Below are 17,953 nucleotides of genomic sequence, written 5' to 3' on the forward strand. Positions count from 1 at the left end.
ACATCCTTTATAATAGATTCTAGCATTTTCCTTGCTACTGATGTCAGTCTAACAGGTCTGGAGCAGCTTGGCAAAGACCTCCTCCATTTTCTCTCCTGAAAGGGTTATGGATGCCACTGCTGCATGAGGACAGAATCCGATTGGGCTGTGAGGCTCTCCATGGTCTATAATCGGGCATCATGATTCAGTTGTTCACATGTGAAAAGCAACTTCTTGGGTGAGATAAGAGTGTGATCAAATCCTGCAGATCAGCAGGAGAGGAACCCAGAAACTGGGGGCAAATCAGTGGAGGAAGAAAACAACAAACACGGCTAAAAGAGGGAGACTATTGTTCTGTCACAGCCCAGCCGGGATGGCCACGAGACATTGGGCCAAATTTTTTGTGGAATGGAAATCACCATCATGGAGCATACGTGTTCTCGGACTCCTTCCCTCGTAGTGTAGGATGATCGGGGGAAGCAAAGTTATGCCCCCTTTTTACGGCACTAGCTGCTGCATTTAGGTAAGTTTAAATGTCCCAAAGCCACTTTGACAAGCTGGAGAGAAGGGGAGTGTGAGAAGTGAGTGAGTGAGGGGGTAGGGTGGGTTGGCAGTGGGAGGCTGCAGGTCAGGATAGTCGGGGACTGGGGGAGTAGTCGGGGGACGGGAGGGTTAGTTGGGTGGACAGAGGAGGTAGTCAGCTGGTCAGAGGGGTTGGGAGGGTAGTCAGGGGTCAGGAGGGTAGTCGAGGGAGAGTTGGGAGTGGGGAGGGTAGTCAGGTGGTCTAGTCAGGTGGTCAGTGGGTGGTGGTGGGGGCGGGTGCCAGTGAGGTCATTACATAGTTACCCAGCTGTTAGAACTGGTTTTAATCCTTCTAACTTTTCCTGGGTTCCTATTCTGCTAAGTAAGTCAGAACCATCCAAAGTCTCTGCCTTGAAATCAGAGTTTCAGAGGGTTCCAGAAGGAGGGTAATTGCTCAACAGAAGTTGGAGTTTCCTGGGCAATTCCCATGTTGTCAGTGTGCGGGGACATCGGAGGTGCTGCAGTGTATCCTCTGGAGTACCTCCAGGGTACGACCATCCAGAGAACGGAAGATCTGGGCCATTGATGTATTCTGTTTGCCATTTATAATCCTCCATTCTGTTTCAGCCTATTTGGGTGAGTGTGAGCCAGTATGCACCATCATGTAAGAAGATGCTTCAACCCTCACTACAACTCTTCAATTTTGATCATATGCAACATCAGTGAGAGGTCAGCTAATTGTTTCAGTCCAGATCTTTCAACATTGTGTTGAACGTTGTGATGGACCTGCCTCAATAGCCATCCGACACAATGGAAAACATGGGAGATTATAACACTCAGGCAATTGCAGGAGTAGCAATTCCCCACTGAATGTGTGAAAGATAATAGAAAGATATGGTCACCACTGTGAAGGGAGGGGACCTGCAATGGCAAGTGAAGCTGGACTGTGTGAAGGTACTTTACACAACTGGAACATATCTTGTCTATTTTTGTGGCGAAGGATTGAATGTTTTACAAGTCCCTTAGACTTTTCTGCCCTTTAAACTGTAATTTTTCATTGAGTAAGTGTTTTTGGGTGGATTATATATTACAAGAGATTAACTACAGACATCAGAAACCTAAAAAATGCCACTTGTATAGAGGTTCAGCACAATAGCTTATAATTTTCCTTTGTAATTGGATTCATGTTTTCAGAAGTCCTTACACTGCAGTTGGGATTTTTTTCTGCAGAACCCATATTTCAACAGTGATCCTTTATAAATAACACAACATCTTTCAGCCGCGTTGTTGCAGAAAATAACATGCCTGGCTATTAACTTTCAATGCAGTCGGAGACAAAAGCTAAGGATAGAACAACAAAAGCATACGAAATGCTTCTTCAAATGCATCCAAACAACATAACTACCTATCTTCAATTACACTTTTTACAAGTAAACAGGTAGAGAGTTAGTGATTGAAAGCTACTCATATTTACAGGGTCTACTCACATCATCAGTCCAGAGTAGGAACTGAGAGCTAGCTGTCCTCTCCATGTCTGTGCTCAGCTGCAGCAGTTGATTTTAAGGCATGTTAACTGACCTGGAAAGTCTAACTATTCTTTCTTACAGCAAGCATGTCTAGCATGCTAGAGCAGAGTAGGACAGATGACCATTTCTTCTTCCTTATGCTTGTAAGTTTGAACTTTTTCCTCCCTGCTCCGGCAGAATGTGCCAATAGTTGTGTGCGTTTGCCATCTCGAGCGGGATCAGTGTGTGGAACTGCTGGCTCCTCGCCACACCAGCAGACTGACTGTGCAAGACCAGGCAAATGACAGCATGTTGCAACAATAGTTCTTTAAAGCAGACACAAAGAAAGCTATGAGCAAGCTACAAAACTCATTTTTTTCACAAAGATGTGAAAGCCTGTGACAAAGTTAATCCTTTATCTCTTCACTAAATGCAGCCCCAAAGGTTTTATCAGAACATTTTAAAGCATTGGTGATCTTCGTTATTTCTAGGCTTGGCTATTCCAATGCACCCCTGGTGGTCTCCCATATTCCATCTTTGGCAAACTTGAGATCATCCAAAACTCTGCTATCCATATCCTAACATGCATCAAAATCCCATTCACCCATCACTCCTGTGCTCACTGACCTACACCAGTTCCCAGTTAAGCAATGCCTTGATTTTAAAATTCTTTGTTCCTTGCTTTCAAATCTCTTTATGGTCTGGTCCCCCCTTATCTCTGTAATCTCTTCCAACTCCACAACCCACAGTTTTGGCGTAGTCCATTTAAATGTTTGGTGCCTTTACATTCATTTGCATGACCCTGCACATGCTATATCTTGAAGGGGACAACCTGTGCACAGCAACTTCCAGGTTGTTAACCTCTTACCCTCTGCCTCCCTAACTCTCTTTGTTCCTTTAAGACGTTGTTTAAAATCTCTCTCTTTGAGCAAGCCTTTGACCATCTGCTCTAATATCTCCTTATGTGGCTCGGTGTCAGATTTTGCTTCATAATTCTCCTGTGAAGCTCGAGGGTTATTTTATTACATTAAAAGGTGCTATATAAATACCAGTAGTTGTTCTTAACTCCAACAGGTACTTTACACAACTCTTACAGAAAAGAAAAATAATATAATGAATAGTCAGCATGGACTTCAAAAGGGGAAATCTTGCTTGATCAACCTTGTTGAATTTTTTGAGGAGGTAGTAGAGAGAGGCAAGATGGTGGTAATACAGTGGCGGTAATTTATCTGGAATTTCAAAAGACCATCAATAAGGTATCCATGGTGGACTAATGAATTGGAGTCAGGATAATTCAGTGCCAGAACAGATCACGAGCTGGATTAAGGACAGGAGGCACAGGGTGGGAGTAAAGGGTCATTATTCAGAGTGGCAAAAGGTGGGAAGTGGCGTTCTACAAGGATCAGTGCTGGGACCACCGCTGTTCACAATTTAAATCCAAATCATTAAACACCATTTTCTAACTTTGCAGTTGACATCAATTTGGGGAGGATAGTCAAGAGTCTGTCCAGTCTGCCTAATATCCCACCTCCTGACATATACCAGAAGGCAAAAATGCTTAAAAGAGTTTGACTGCATTGAAGCCAATCCAGAACTGCCAATCTATGAAAACCTTCAGAACCCAGCAACTCAAATCATGCAAACCTCTCTGGAGCTCTTCGAATGCTTTGAGTGATGCAGGTTTTGCCAAAAAGGGCAAATGGCACACTTCTGGGCTGACACCAAGATCACCAAAGATCTGCTGAGTGATCCCACAGTACAGCCTCCAGGGTTCAAACTTCCTCAGAAACACTGATCTACTCTCAGCTCTCCATGCAAGGACAGCACAGCTCCTTCACAAATGGAATCTGACAGACAGCCCCAGCTTGTGATTGTTAACCACATTGTGAACGAACGTCACCTACAAAAATTTACCCCAGGATTCAAGGCAATCCATCTAACGACACACAGTGCTGGGACATGCAAGTGCACAACTTGCACTTAAACGTGCAAAACCACAAGAAGTCAACAATGAGGAGGACTGCAATAAATTACAGGAGGACATTAATGAACTTGCAGAATGGGCAAATAATTGCCAAATGAAATTCAACACAAATGAATGCGAGGTAGTACATTTTGGGAGGAAAAATAAGGGAGGTCACATTACTTGGAAGATGCAAGTCTAGGTGGGGTAGAGAAAGAAAGGGATCTCAAGGGACAAATAGAGCAATAATAAATATTGCATCACATGTGAGTATGGTCATAAAAAAAGCTAATCAAGCACCAAGCTTTATTTGTAGAAGGATAGAAGTGAAAAGTAAGCGAAGTTATGCTAAATCTGTGTCAAATCTTGGTTAGACTTAGAGTATTGCTTGCACTCTGTAAACCATAATATCAAAAATGGATATCCCAGCACTGGAGAGGATGCAGAGAACATTTACAAGGCTAACACCAGATATTTGTGGATATACATATCAGGAAAGTTTGTTGACTTGCTGTGTATTTCCCATATTTTTAGTTACCAGAAAGATTGCTGTCACAATTGCAATTACTAATTTTATTTAGCCAAGTAATTTCATGCCTTACTGTTTCTCCCCACCTAGCCCAGTATCTACTACACACTCAGCTATTTAACATCAAGCACCTTCTTTCAGTTCAGAAATAGGTTAATTTCTTCCCAACACTTTAGATAACAATATTCTCACTTGCATAACAAGCATAGTTTAATCTGCTGAGGACTCAGAGAAGGACAATGTTGTCTCTCATCCACAAAAAAAAGCTGCTTCGACCTACATAAGGCCAGTTGGATCACATCGACCATACTATTGATTCAAGTCTCCGAGCAGAAACTGGGCCTTTTATGTGTGGTCACAAGGGCGTGAAGTGGGTATGTTTAGTTATTTAATGAGGACATTGTCAATTTTATCAATTTTTTGTATTCTTGGATCACATTTTGCAATTCAGGTTGGTTTTCTATGGGCAGGACATTGAGCTTGGCGGGTGGGCATGCACCCGATGCTGGCTGAGTGTAAAATGACGTGCGATGATGTTGGGTGAGCATCCCGACGTCACCGTGTAGTCCCGCGATTCTTCGTTCGTTGGGTGCACGCCAGAGTCGGCAGCACACCCGCCGACAATTAAAAGGCCTTTTAAGGCCATTAAAAAGGTAATTAAATTCAAATTTACGCTGTCCGCCCAACTTTATGGTTGGCGGGCAGATGAAAATGCCAAGCGGCCTTTGCACCTTTTAGGGAACCTCATCCACGGGCAGGATCAGGTTTCATAAAGCAAATAAAATTAAAATTTTACACTTGATTAAAAACATGTCCCTGCTCATGTGACAGAGCCACGAGGGGATATGTTTTTTAACATTTTAAATTTGTTCATTACTTTTTTTAAAACAGCGCTTCATCTCCCTGAGGCAGCTCTGTGTCTCAGGGGGATTGAAGCGCTCTTTCGCGCGCATGCGTGAGGTTGATGCTAGGCCCACTCGAACTCCTCCCCCTGCCCACACAGACAGCGCTCAGTGCTGCCGCTCGCATTCCATGCTGGGCATGCCTTAACTGGTCCACCCCTGTAAAAGCACAGTGCGGTGCTGATCGCGGGCAGCAGTCGGCTTCCCGACTGCCCCCACCGAGCACCTCCACCATAGGCAAAATCCTGCCCTACGAAAACTGAAACCAATGGCTCTACTTAGGATACTCAAAAAGTAGTTGTTACAAAGGAATGCAGTAACAGGACTTAAGTTGAAGCTATTTTCAAAATTCCATTAGTTGCATTAATGGAAGAAAAAGCGAAAGTGCCCAGGGCTCCTGAAATATCATATGCCGATTAACCTACTGTCAATAAACCATAATAGGTTTCATAATATTACTGTGGTTTATTGTAAAGTAGGTGTATGGGTGTGCATGTAGATGGCTTTGTTTGATTTAATTAAATTAGAGTCAGGTCACAGAATCACAGAATTATTACGCTGCAGAAGGAGGCCATTCAGCCCATTGTGTCTACACCGGCCCTCTGAGCATTTTAACTCAGTGCCAATCTCCTGCCTTTTCCCTGTAACCCTGCACATTGTTTCTATTTAAATAATCATCCAATACCCTCCTGAATGCCACAATCAAACCTGCCTCCACCACACTTCCAGGCAGCGCATTCCAAACCCTAACTACTCGCTGTGTGAAAAAGTTTTTTCTCACATCACATTTGCTTCTTTTGCAAAACACTTTAAAACTGTGCCCTCTGGTTCTTGATCCGTTCATGAGTGGGAACAGTTTCTCCCTATCTACCCTGTCCAGACCCCTCATGATTTTGAAAACTTCTATCAAGTCTCCTCTTAGCCATCTCCTCTCCAAGGAAAACAGCCCCAACTTCTCCAATCTTTCCTCATAACTGAAGTGTCTCATCTCTGGAATCATTCTTGTAAACCTCTTCTGTACTCTCTCCAATACTGCAAGTTTGAAATTATCAAAAGAAGTTCGGGGCAAAGGGCATATGAAATGTTAATGAGTAAAAATGGATGAGGGCTTAGATGAAGTGTGAAGGAAATTTGCATTTTTAGATAAGTGAAGGTGTTGTTTAGATTTCAAAGCGATGATAGGATGTTTACAACCAACAAGATAAATAGAGCGAGGTTATGATGTTTATTTTTCCCAACAGGTATTGACCGTATTGGCAACATGAAAGATTTTTCATTATGCGAAAAGCACATTTCCAAAGGCATATAAAACACTGAAATTTACAGATCAAAGAGAGAGAAACATACAGAAAGAAAGAAGGAAGGTGATGTTGGGGGCCATATAAGAACCAAAAGAAGCATATAAAACAGACTCAGGGAAGCCCCCAGCCATGTTTGTAAAAGTCTGCTGTGTCCAGTAACTAAAGTGGGAGAAAAGCCTTTGGAATTCCACTGTCAAGTAGGTGCTGTGGTAAATCTGCTGGCTTGCTATTTAAATTTAAGATCTATTTTGGACTGTTGCCTTAAAGCGAGTGTTGGGAGTTAGTTTAACTAGGGATTTTGGGACTTGTTATAATATTATGTAACTGTAATCTTGTATGTGCTTGAAATCTTTTCTTTTGTTAATAAGTGTTTTAATTTAACTTTTAAAATCTTTAAAGGTGCTAGTGGACTCATTACTTCTGAATTCAGTGCCCAAATCTTCTCGTAATAAATACAAATTGCAAAATCGTTGTGATAGCATGGCCAAGTTTCCCTTGTGGATTTGGTCCGCCTGGCACACATCACCTGCCACATCAAAGCTTCATTTCTATCCAAGTGTTGAATCTCAGTCGTCTCTCTATAGTTTGATCACATCGATGCATAAGTTGTACCTTCACAACAGAGGTGACTGAATGAATCTCAGGTAACTATCAAGGAGTAACTCCTTCAGAAATCTGTAAGATGGAGATGGAATCAAAAATCAGTGATGGATGGTTTCACGTCTGTCTTACAGCACAGTTGCAATTTGTTCAGTGTAAGAATCTTGAGTTTCAATATATGGCAATCTACCAGGCCAGGAAACGTTAACAGAACAATTTCAAAAAAGATGGCAGTCCCAAAAAAGCTGGCAAGATTTGAAGCATATAACTGAAAAACAACCTGAATAAAGGCCAGCTATCAGAGCCACTGCTTCAGGCAACTAAATAAGTTGAGTTCCTTTATTACATTGGATTTTAGGATAGTGTGCGTGTTCTGACAGTCCATGACACTCTAGTTTAACAAACATGATAAAAGGTCATTCTCTGGCTCACTCTTCCTCTTTGCAAGATGCAACAGCCTAAATTAGTTTGTAATAGTTCAGCTCCAGGACCATCGAAACTGACACTCTCAGTGCAGTACTGAAAGAGTGCTGCACTGTAGGAGGTACGGTCTTTCAGGTAAGATATTAAACCAAGACCCTATTGGCTTTCACAAGTGGATATAAAAGATCTCATTGCACTATTTCGAAGAAGAGCAGGGCTATAATTCGATATTGGTCTCTCAATCAACATCACAAAAACAGATCATCGGCTCAGTGCTGTTTGTGGGAGCTTGCTCTGCATTAATTGGTTGCTGAATTTCCTACAACAGCGAGTACATTTTAAAAGCTTTTCACTGGCTGTGAAATGCTTTGGGCTGTCCTGCCATCGTGCTATATAAATGCAAGTCTGTCTTTCAATTTCTTTCCCCCAAAAACGGACTCCCTATTTCATCCAAACATCTCACCAGGCAGGCTTCTTTGCTCCTGTTGAACCACAGGTGTGGGAACACATGACAGGTTCATTATCTTACAAGGCTTTCATAGTTATACATGAAAACAAGTTGAACTGGCTGAATGCAGTAAATCCAAACATGGTTGTGGATCTGTACGTTCATGTTGTGGAATAAAACAGCTTACCGATTTGTATCGGGCTTTGAGTTACCAAGTATTTTTTTCTTTGCTTTCAGAAAGGTTGGAGAAGTATGTAGGGACCCTTATTAAAAGCACAGGTATCTGCTTCAAATCACAAGGTGCATGTCTGGAGTCACACTTCTAGGTTATGCTTTGTGTAAGTTTGTATTGAGCCATGACAGCCTACTCTAGCATGTCAAGGGTACGATCCATTTATAGGATCTGCTGATGCCAAACGACCCATGACAGGACTGAATTTGTAATAACTTGTGAGGGAGGAGAGAGAGAGAGAGAATGTGAAACATTCACTTTTGAATGGTTTAACTGAAGAAAAAAAATTGTCAGCTTCCATTTATTGCCCTAAAAAAAAACCCCACAGGTACATTTCCCTTTCAGAATGCCTGATATCACTTGGAGAGGGATTACATTTCATTGATGCAAATTATTAGGGAAAGTGACAGCTAGGAGTGAGCATCCCCCCCCCCCCCCCACTCCAATCCCTCCCCACAGTACATGTAGTTTCCAGGTATGAGGCAATTAAAGCCACCAAGTTGCACTGGGTTTTTATAGAACTGCTTCTCCTGTCGAACTTCTCATTGCTTCCTGGCTTCTGTGTTTTCCTTCCCACTGAAATTTAAAACTGAGCTAGATTCCATGTTTCAACTAGTCTGTCTGCTTGTTAAATTCAGATTGCTGTCACAGATTGAGAATCTACTGACTGTGATAGAAATGTTTTCCATCATTATTACAAAAACCTATTGGTCTGGATTTTGCAAGCCAAGCTGAAGCAAGGACATATGCAGCTAACTTTGAAACAAGTTGCCCGCAAAGATCTAGTGATACCTTTAGGTTTCTGAGGTTTTCCCCTTTCCTGAGAACAGTTTATCTTTGGTGCCAAGTGCATGTCCTCGTGTTGCAGCAGCAATGATGTCAGCAAGCAGGTAAACAGCCAATCATTGAAGTATTCAGACACAGCAAACCAGAAGTTAAAAACACTTAAAATCTTTCACTTTTAATTTAAATTTTCAAATAGTAGGATACCTTTATGACTGTATTTGGATAGAAGTTAAAATAAAGATAACAGTCTTAAAAAGATCTATGATTTCAAAAATATGTAAATTTTATCATTACGGTAAAATTGACATTCCATAAATATATTAGCTTCTTGGTGGCAGTGAGGGTATATAGCAGTAATTATGCTGTTAAAACCTAGTTACACCTCATTCAACAAGGTGCAACTTTTCCAGGGTTTTTACAGCGAAACTAACAGAGTAAAAATGGAAGTTCTCATTTATTCATGGTTGTTCAGGGTTTGCAGTCTTTGGGAACATCTGCAGCTCATCCTCTAGAGGAGCATAGACTCACTGATGGCAACTCTTGGATTTCCACGTTATTCTGTACATGTCCAGCTCCCTGAAGCTTCTGTCAGTTTCAATAAAGTAATGATGGTGAATATTGACCATTTTCCATCATTACTCCCAATAGATACCTTGGATATAGTAACATTTAAATGATTCCCACAACTGATGCCCTACAGATGAGACAAGGAAGGAAGGAATATTTTAAGGGTGCTTCATCAGATTTGCAGACTGATATTTAGTCAGGTTACATTTCAGAATCATTAAAAAAAAAACACCTTTTCTGGAATGTTAAATACGTTTAGACATTTTTTTCTTTATCTAGTCTTTTCCCTGTAGAACATGAAAATTCATGAGGAACTTGTACAGAACTGCAGGAAATTAAAAGGCGCTGAAGGATTATTTTAAACTTGTAACTCTAGGGGTTTCATGGAAAGCCTATTTCTGGTCTCTAAGCATGCAAAACCTAAAACTCATCTAAATTCATAAGTCACTGAGCTGTTGTTTATCAAACAGTCACCAACATCAAAGTACACAGCAGAGAACATTCCCAGGAAAATAATTGGGATATGCAAATGATGGAAAGACGTGTCAGTTCAACAGGTGACAAAAATATATTTTTCTGAAAGCAATGAAGAGAATACTTCCGCAATAATAGCCAACAACTGAGTATATCAGTTATACACAACAGGAGCTTAAATTCTCTCTGCAAGGTCAAACCACTAGGCAAATAGCAACCACCAGATCACGACATTGGTGTAGCTGATTTTTATTTTTAAAAAATAAGACATGCAGGGGTAAACATGCAATCATGCTTTCAAAACATAGATGTTTGAAATATAACACTGCAGCTATGATTCCTGCCCCCTCTCTCTCTCTGATCTTCACTCCCTGTGAATGCTGCTCCCTGCAGAATGACCTCAATGAGCTTTCACTGGTTGCTGGTAGAGTGCTATGCTTCTTCACAGTGACCTCTTCATGAGTTCATGCAAATAGACACTTAATCTATTTGCATATCCATCAACCCATTCACAAGGAAATGTTTGTTATCTGCATTAAGACAGCTGACCTCAGTCAGGACAGCAGCAGGAACTTAGCCATACAGTTCCCCTGGCCATTCCCAGGCTCCTATCCCAATCTCTCATCTTGGTGGAAAATTCATGTGGCGGCACCAGGCGAGAGCAGAATCATGTTCAGCTGTCATGAAATGGATATGATGACCCTCGTGCAACATTTGTGTTCACAATCTCCTCTCACGTTGCTAACGATCATCAGTTGGGTGAGGTGCAGGGGAGAAAACTGGCTGGAACAAGATGCCAAAGTATAAAGGAAGCTCTTAAACAGAAACTAACCTTGGAGAGCAAAGAATGAAAATAGTATAAAGAAGATATTTACAGTAATAACAGGGAAGATCTAACCAAAGGAACAGGTTGCACTCAAGAGGAAAAAAAAGCAGTATAAATCAAACTAATCTGTAAGATTTTTAAATTTGAGTAGTTGCCATGGAAACTGAAGGAACATTTTTTTTGAAACTACTTGCTTTGTTCAACAAGATGGTTGTTCCAACTTACTTTGCAGTTTATTGTGGAAATGCATTCACCAACTTGATGAGCCATTGCCTTTCTTGCAGATGTATTTTTCAATTAAAAATTGATTCATATAAAAATGAAATTCAACTGCAGTATCATACTCTGACCACGTTTACAAATTTAAAAGCGTACTCTGCCAAGAAATGCATTTTCATCAATTATTTAGTAAATGTTTCCAATTAAAAGCAAAATGGTCAATTGTTAAAGTGACAACAGATGAAGACAATAATTCCTGCCTTATGGAATCCATTTATGGTCCTCAGGAAATGCAGCAACAATCATCACATTGGGATTAGCAACTTGAAAATGGGCAGATTATGCTTGGATAGAGGCTGGTGGAAATCTGAAACTGTCCCCCAGGAGGTTGTGGATGCTGGGGGTCAACTAAAAGTTTCAAGACTGAGATTGGTAGATTTTTGTTGGGTAAGGGGAGTCACGGGGTTTGAAACAAAAGAATCAAGATACAAATCAGCCATGAGCTCGTCAAATGGCAGGGGGCTGAATGGTCTATTCTTGTTTCTATGAACTTGGGCAAGTCAAATTTTTCTTTGCCTTCCCTCCTATAGGTGCTCACTCACTGGGTGACATTTTCATTGGTGCTGCCAGCTCTCCAATAATTCACTCAAGTGACCATTCCTCACCTATGGGTCGAAACAATGAGAGCCCTCAGGCTGCTTAACTATGGAGCTAAGCTGTGTTCTGCCCTTGAGCACAGGTTTCCTATCAACGTAAAGAGCGGTTAAGGCAATTTTCATTTTGTAGAGGCTGGCACCTCACCAGCCATTTGCTTAATAATTAAACAAATTAATTTGAAAAGTATTAATATAATTATACATCAGTAAAGTCTGAGCCATGTGTTCATTGTCTCTCCTGGGCCAACAGAAAAGACTTCTGTCCGTTGGGAAGGTCTGTCAATTCATCAATGGGTCAAAAATCCCCTTTTAAATTCCAATTTGTTCTGAGTAACCAGGGCAACAGGAGGATACAACAATTGCCTTCAGCAATGATGGAGCTGGGGTTCCCTTTCATCATTGCTCAGTGACCCCTTCTCTACATGCAATTATTTAGTAAATAACTTGCAGCAACAACAGTAACCTCCCTTCCCATCCAGCTACAGAATTTAAACACACTTGCTACGGGAAGCTTCTTAAGAAATTCCATTACAATCTTGGCTTCAAAATCCCACAGGCCTGAATTTTTCCCTGGTCGGGAGCGCACAATCGGCTGGCCTGGGAGCGGCTGAGAAACAGGCCCTCGACCACGATTTCACGCTAGCTGGCCAATGAACGGCCAGCCAGCATTAAACAGCTCAGCGCTGCCAGGGTGGGGGCGGGAAGAGGGGGTGGGGGGGGGGGGGGGGTGGGGGGTGACGATATCACTGCGGTCATGGATGAGCGCTGCAAGAGACCTGCAAATAATAAAAGAAAGCACAAAAAAGCTGCAAAAGATGTCCATGCAGCACAATCGAGCACCCGAAAGCATAGCTCATAAAAAATGCTGTCCCCAAACACTTCTTTTTATTTAATCTCCGAATGGAAATTTCACCCCGTCCTTGGATGAGGTTTCATGAGAAATGTAAAGGCCGATTGGCCCGTCTGCCAACCACAAGGTTGAACGGGCCACAAAAAATCGCGTTCAATTGCGCGCTAATGGGCTTAAATGTAGTTGGGCGTGCTTTTGACTGCCGCGCATGCCCACTGAACGAAATATTGCGCAATTTCGTGATGACATTGGGACGCTTGCCCAACATCATCTTGTGCGATTTTACGCCCGATCAGGTCAAGCGCACGCCCGCCTGTGGAATAGAAAATTCTGCCCATGATATTCTTAACAAAGCCAACACACATTTCAAAACAGACTTGGCTCCATTCAATGTTAATACAATTATAGGCCATTCATCTTGTTATGAATGGTGGAGTTTTCGTTTAAGTAACCCTTGTTATTCTAATAATCACAGAAGCAACTTTACCCTTAGACAGTAGGCAGATCCAGGGAAATTTGCATCTTCCTGGGCTTGTTTCCAACTAATAGAATAACATTGACATAGTATCACATGCAAGAAACACTCAATCATCAGGTTTAAGTTTATTACTCCAGTACCAAATTTAACAGATCTAAAATATATGCTTAAAGGTATTTAAATATGCCAATCATTTTGATTTGGCTCATCCTGATATTCTCTCTTTATTTTTTTAACTTTCATTTTAGTTTACTTTTCTATCGACTTCAGCCCTTTGTTAGCTTTCTAATGTTCCACTCTGTCAATTACACCTAAAGGCTTCAACTTCAACATTTCTATCTTTCTTCTCTCTCTCTCAACATTCATTTTGGAGGTGGAACCAAGTTTAGAAAAAAACGGGCTAATTTCAGGAGTCTGTGGTTCACAGTCACCTTCAGCCATTGGCTGTACAACCAGAAGACCATGACATTTTTAAAAAGCTTGTGCGTTTCCATTTGCAGAGGCAAGGTAAATAAAGGAGAGAATGAACTAAAAGGATTTGAAGCCCATCAATCAATGGATTGTACCTTCCTAATTCAATCATTTAAAAAGTAGAATCCATTCACTTTAGAGATGCATGGAACTCAGGTGAATTGATTGAGATATAAAAAATAGTTAATGACCAGCTCCTGTTTATTTGCCTTATGATTAAACATAGGGATAGACTAGGGAAAACCAGGGGTCTTACACATAGCTTGTATAAATGTAGGGCTATGTTAGACATTAAGCAGCTCCATTATTCCCAGGGGACAGTAGATCTATGAACAAGTTGCTGAACTGTGCGATAATTGCTGACTCTCTGTCTACCTTGATGAGAGATATGGTCCATTTCCAACCTGGTGCAGATGAAAAGGTGGGTGAAACAACAGGTCATATAAGCATGCTCAGTGTGGTCTCCTGGACTAGTTTGCATCACTTAAAGGAGTTGGAGAGGAACTTTATGGATACTTTTCCTTGATATTGTCATGAAGATGAGCTTTATACCCAATAATGATTTTTAATCCATTGGTTGGAAATTTGAATGGAACCTTTAAAATCAGACTTTTTAAAAGCATAGAAACTAATGTGATTTGAACTCTTGGCCCAAGATAGCCAACCCCAAATTGCATTACCACGTTCCACATTCCAATTCATCAGAGTGCAGTCAGTCTGTCTGTCTGTAAAACCCAGTCAATGCCTTCAGGGGATGGTGAAGGACTCATACCTCCTGTCACGTTAGCAAGGCATTTATGGCAATCACCTGAGATATTCAACTGTTGGAGATGGGCCATTAAGACTGATCACTTGGCCAATGGGACCCTGGCTAACTTAGCTTCCAGGCATAAGCTGATCAAGTCACCTCTGGAATACATGGACAATATCTTTTCTTTTGAATTCCCCTGGCAGTTGGAGAAGAATGGTCACATGACACACCAACCCATTGTATGTTTTAAGCACATGTTTTTTCAGCAGAACTGAGCACAAGCAACTTAGAGAGAAGACTCAGTGGGTCCTCCTGCCTCCCTCTCGCTCCAACCCGCCAGGCAAGCTGAACCCTGTTTGCCAACTGTGACCACCCAGGGAAACCCTGCTACAGACACAGATTTCTTAAAAGAATCCAACTCAGCGTCTCCTGAAGAACAACCAACATCTTTAAATCAGAAGCATCGAGACCACCGAGTTCAGCCTGAAGCCAACCAAGTCACCAATCTGATATAATGTATACGCTTTCACTTTTTTTAATGAACTCTAATTTACCCAACCTATCCTTCCCCACTCAGTAATCTGTATTTGTGTGTGTGTGTGTGTGTGTGTGTGTGTGTGTGTGGACTTAGAGAGTGTGCGCATTTGCAGAAATCGGTGCATATTTTATTATTTTACTTAGGTCGATTTAAATATAATTAAGTTAACCTCTTTGTTAAATTCAAGAAAATCTGTCCTACTTGTTCTTTTATGATCACAGCACATAAATAGTTAAATACTCTCAGAATTGGCAAGTATATCCTTTTCAAATAAAAAACCTGTTGTGGTCAAACGAGGAGAGGCATTCGACCCCTCCTCATAACAATATGCCTCAAGTTTTTCTATTTTTTTGTCTCTCCCAGGAGATGACGTAGCTCCTGGTGGATAGAGGGTATCTGATCATGATGCTCCTGTGTAGAGCAAGCTTGATGCACTGGATGGCCTTTTCCTTCACTCATTTGTATGTGTTTGTATACTTAACAACAATTTCCACAGTTAAATCAGCACAAAGTGAACTGCTGGGAGCCAGTATCACATAACCTAAATTCTAAAAGTTAACCTACACTGACATTTATACTTGTTAGTGATTTAAGAGCCATGTTTTCTGCAGTGGAAACAAACTTAATTATGGGGATCTCTCGTCACAAAGCACAGAATCATTCTTCGTCCTTTGCTCTGACCTGTAATATTGTGAGTTGGGAGGTCTCCAAATTTAACACAACATTCCATTTATACAAAGTAAAGGTAACGTGTTTTGATTTATGAGCTGGTCAGTGATTAAATAATCTTAAAACTGTAAATTGATCAAAATGTTTCTATGAATGCTCAATATTGCCTGCTACATCTTATTGATTTTCTAAGCCTGATCTGGGAAAGGTGAATAATATTACTACTGGTCAATCCTGGACAGCGCCTTCACTGGCCAGTATCTAGCTTAACAATATCGTGATGCAGTGATTATTATTTAGACCCCTTACTCTGTGTATCAGTAACAATAATCTCAAATATGTCACCACTGTGTCTTCTCCTATGAGTATGGAAGACAGGCTAAAAAGTTCTACAATGGGGTGAACCGAGCTGGTTTTCTTCTAACTTAATGTATAAATGAGCAGAATATAATTTCTCCAGTTAGATCTGTTATTTCCCTAAACTCCTCATTCCATAAAAACAGTAAAAATGCTAATCTGATTGTCCAGGTGAAAAGCTGATCATAAGTTACTAATACTGTCTTGTTGCTGTAGTGTTAAGGGTCTGGTACATACAGGGACTACAAAGACTTTTTTAACAGACACGTTCTCTAAATCACACCATCCCTACACGCTGTCAGCTCAGGATCAAAAACCTCAACCTCACAAAAACACAAACACTAAGAAAGGGAAAATCTTCAATGGAAATTCTGACCTGAAAGAAGATTCCAGAGCATCTCCCCTGGAAGTCCAGTTTCAGCATGCAGAGACTAGAGCCTCCAAGGGTGAGCTAAATCTTCTTAAGTTCCTGACTGCAGCTAGTCCTGAGAATCCCTTTTACTAATCCAGAGTCAGAAGCGCTGTTTGAACGAAACTCACCGCTGAACCTCATCCCCAATTCCGAGCCTCAACATATGGCCTCCAAGTTCAAAAAAAAGAAAAAGCAATTTAAATTAATCAGCCTCTAAGGAACATCACGGACATTCGATTTGTAACACAGTAAGCCTGTGTCGAATTTGAACGCCTTGCTACTCACAATAGTAAATCACTGAACAAAATAAGTCGGCAGACAGCCGGCCCATGCAGCCATTGTTAAAAAGCTTTCTTCCAGAAGCATGCTGCCACCATTCTGCGGAGGTGGATAGATTCTTGGTAAGCAAGGGGGAGTGACAGGTGGGATCCCGACTTTGAGTTAGTATCAGATCAAACATGATCTTATTCAATGGCGGAGCAGGCTCGAGAGGCTGAGTGGCCTACTCCTGCTCCTTCTTCGTATGTCTGGATCTTTAACATGGATCACAATTCAGAAGATTACGAAGACATCTTTAACAGACATGTTCTGTAACCAACATCATCCCAACAGTCACAAGTTGCTCAGGATCACCGCCATTGAGGTGACAGTGGGAAACAGAAACCTTTAGGAATGAGAGTTTTGGCCCACTGACCAATCACTGACTGAAACATTGCCTTTATGGTATTGAAGATCAGTGCAGCCAAATGTCTCCCTGTCTTGTTGCCAGATTGAAATAAGGCCAGGACCAGGATACAGGAGCAGCAAAGACTCAAAGACGGTGAGGACAAAGCCCCACACAGATAGTTGGGAGGAACACTCTTGTTTCTCTTAGCTCTATATTCAGGTGGAACATCTTGGTTGGCAGCAGATTGTTGGAGCCGCACTCATCCAGGCAAGTGGAGATTACTCCATCACACTCCTGACTTGTGCCTTATAGATGGTGGACAGGCTTTGGGGAGTCACTCATCACAGGATTCCTAGCCTCTGACCTGCTCTTGTAGCCACAGTATTTATATGGCCAGTCCAGTTCAGTTTCTGGTCAATGGTAACCCCCAGGATGTTGATAGTGGGGGATTCAGCAATGGTAATGCCATTGAATGCCATAGGGAGATGGCTAGATTATCTCTTCTTGGAGATGGTCATTACCAAGCATTTGTTTGGCACAAATATTACCTGCTGCTTATCAACCCAAGCCTGGATATTGTCCAGGTCTTGTTGCATTTGGACATGGACTGCTTCAGTATCTAAGGGGTCACGAATGGTGCTGAACATTGTGCAATCATCAGTGACCATCCCCACTTCTGAGCTTATGATGGAAGGAAGGTCATTGATGAAGCAGCTGAAGATGGTTGGGTCGAGGACACAACCCTGAGGAACTCCTGCACCAGTGTTCTGGGATTGAGATGATTGACCAACAACCACAACCATCTTCCTTTGTGCTAGGTATGACTCT

At 41.6% G+C, this 17,953-nt stretch overlaps 1 protein-coding gene across 14 annotated transcripts in view; it reads right to left on the bottom strand.

The window, feature by feature from the left end:
- Positions 1-17,953, bottom strand: part of LOC144690357 (rap1 GTPase-activating protein 1-like) — a 573,401-nt gene that overhangs the window by 98,317 nt on the left and 457,131 nt on the right. Inside the window, exon 1 of one of the 14 annotated variants that reach the window (XM_078557763.1) lies at positions 1,989-2,233. The exons of the other annotated variants lie outside the window; for them this stretch is intronic. Coding sequence (XP_078413889.1) covers positions 1,989-2,033 — 45 coding nt within the window. The 5' untranslated portion in view covers positions 2,034-2,233. Of the gene's footprint in view, positions 1-1,988; positions 2,234-17,953 lie in introns of those variants that run through there. 14 annotated transcript variants of the gene reach the window in all.

This window comes from Cetorhinus maximus, chromosome 15, assembly GCF_964194155.1.
Source record: "Cetorhinus maximus chromosome 15, sCetMax3.hap1.1, whole genome shotgun sequence".
In the NCBI taxonomy this organism is placed as follows: domain Eukaryota; kingdom Metazoa; phylum Chordata; class Chondrichthyes; order Lamniformes; family Cetorhinidae; genus Cetorhinus; species Cetorhinus maximus.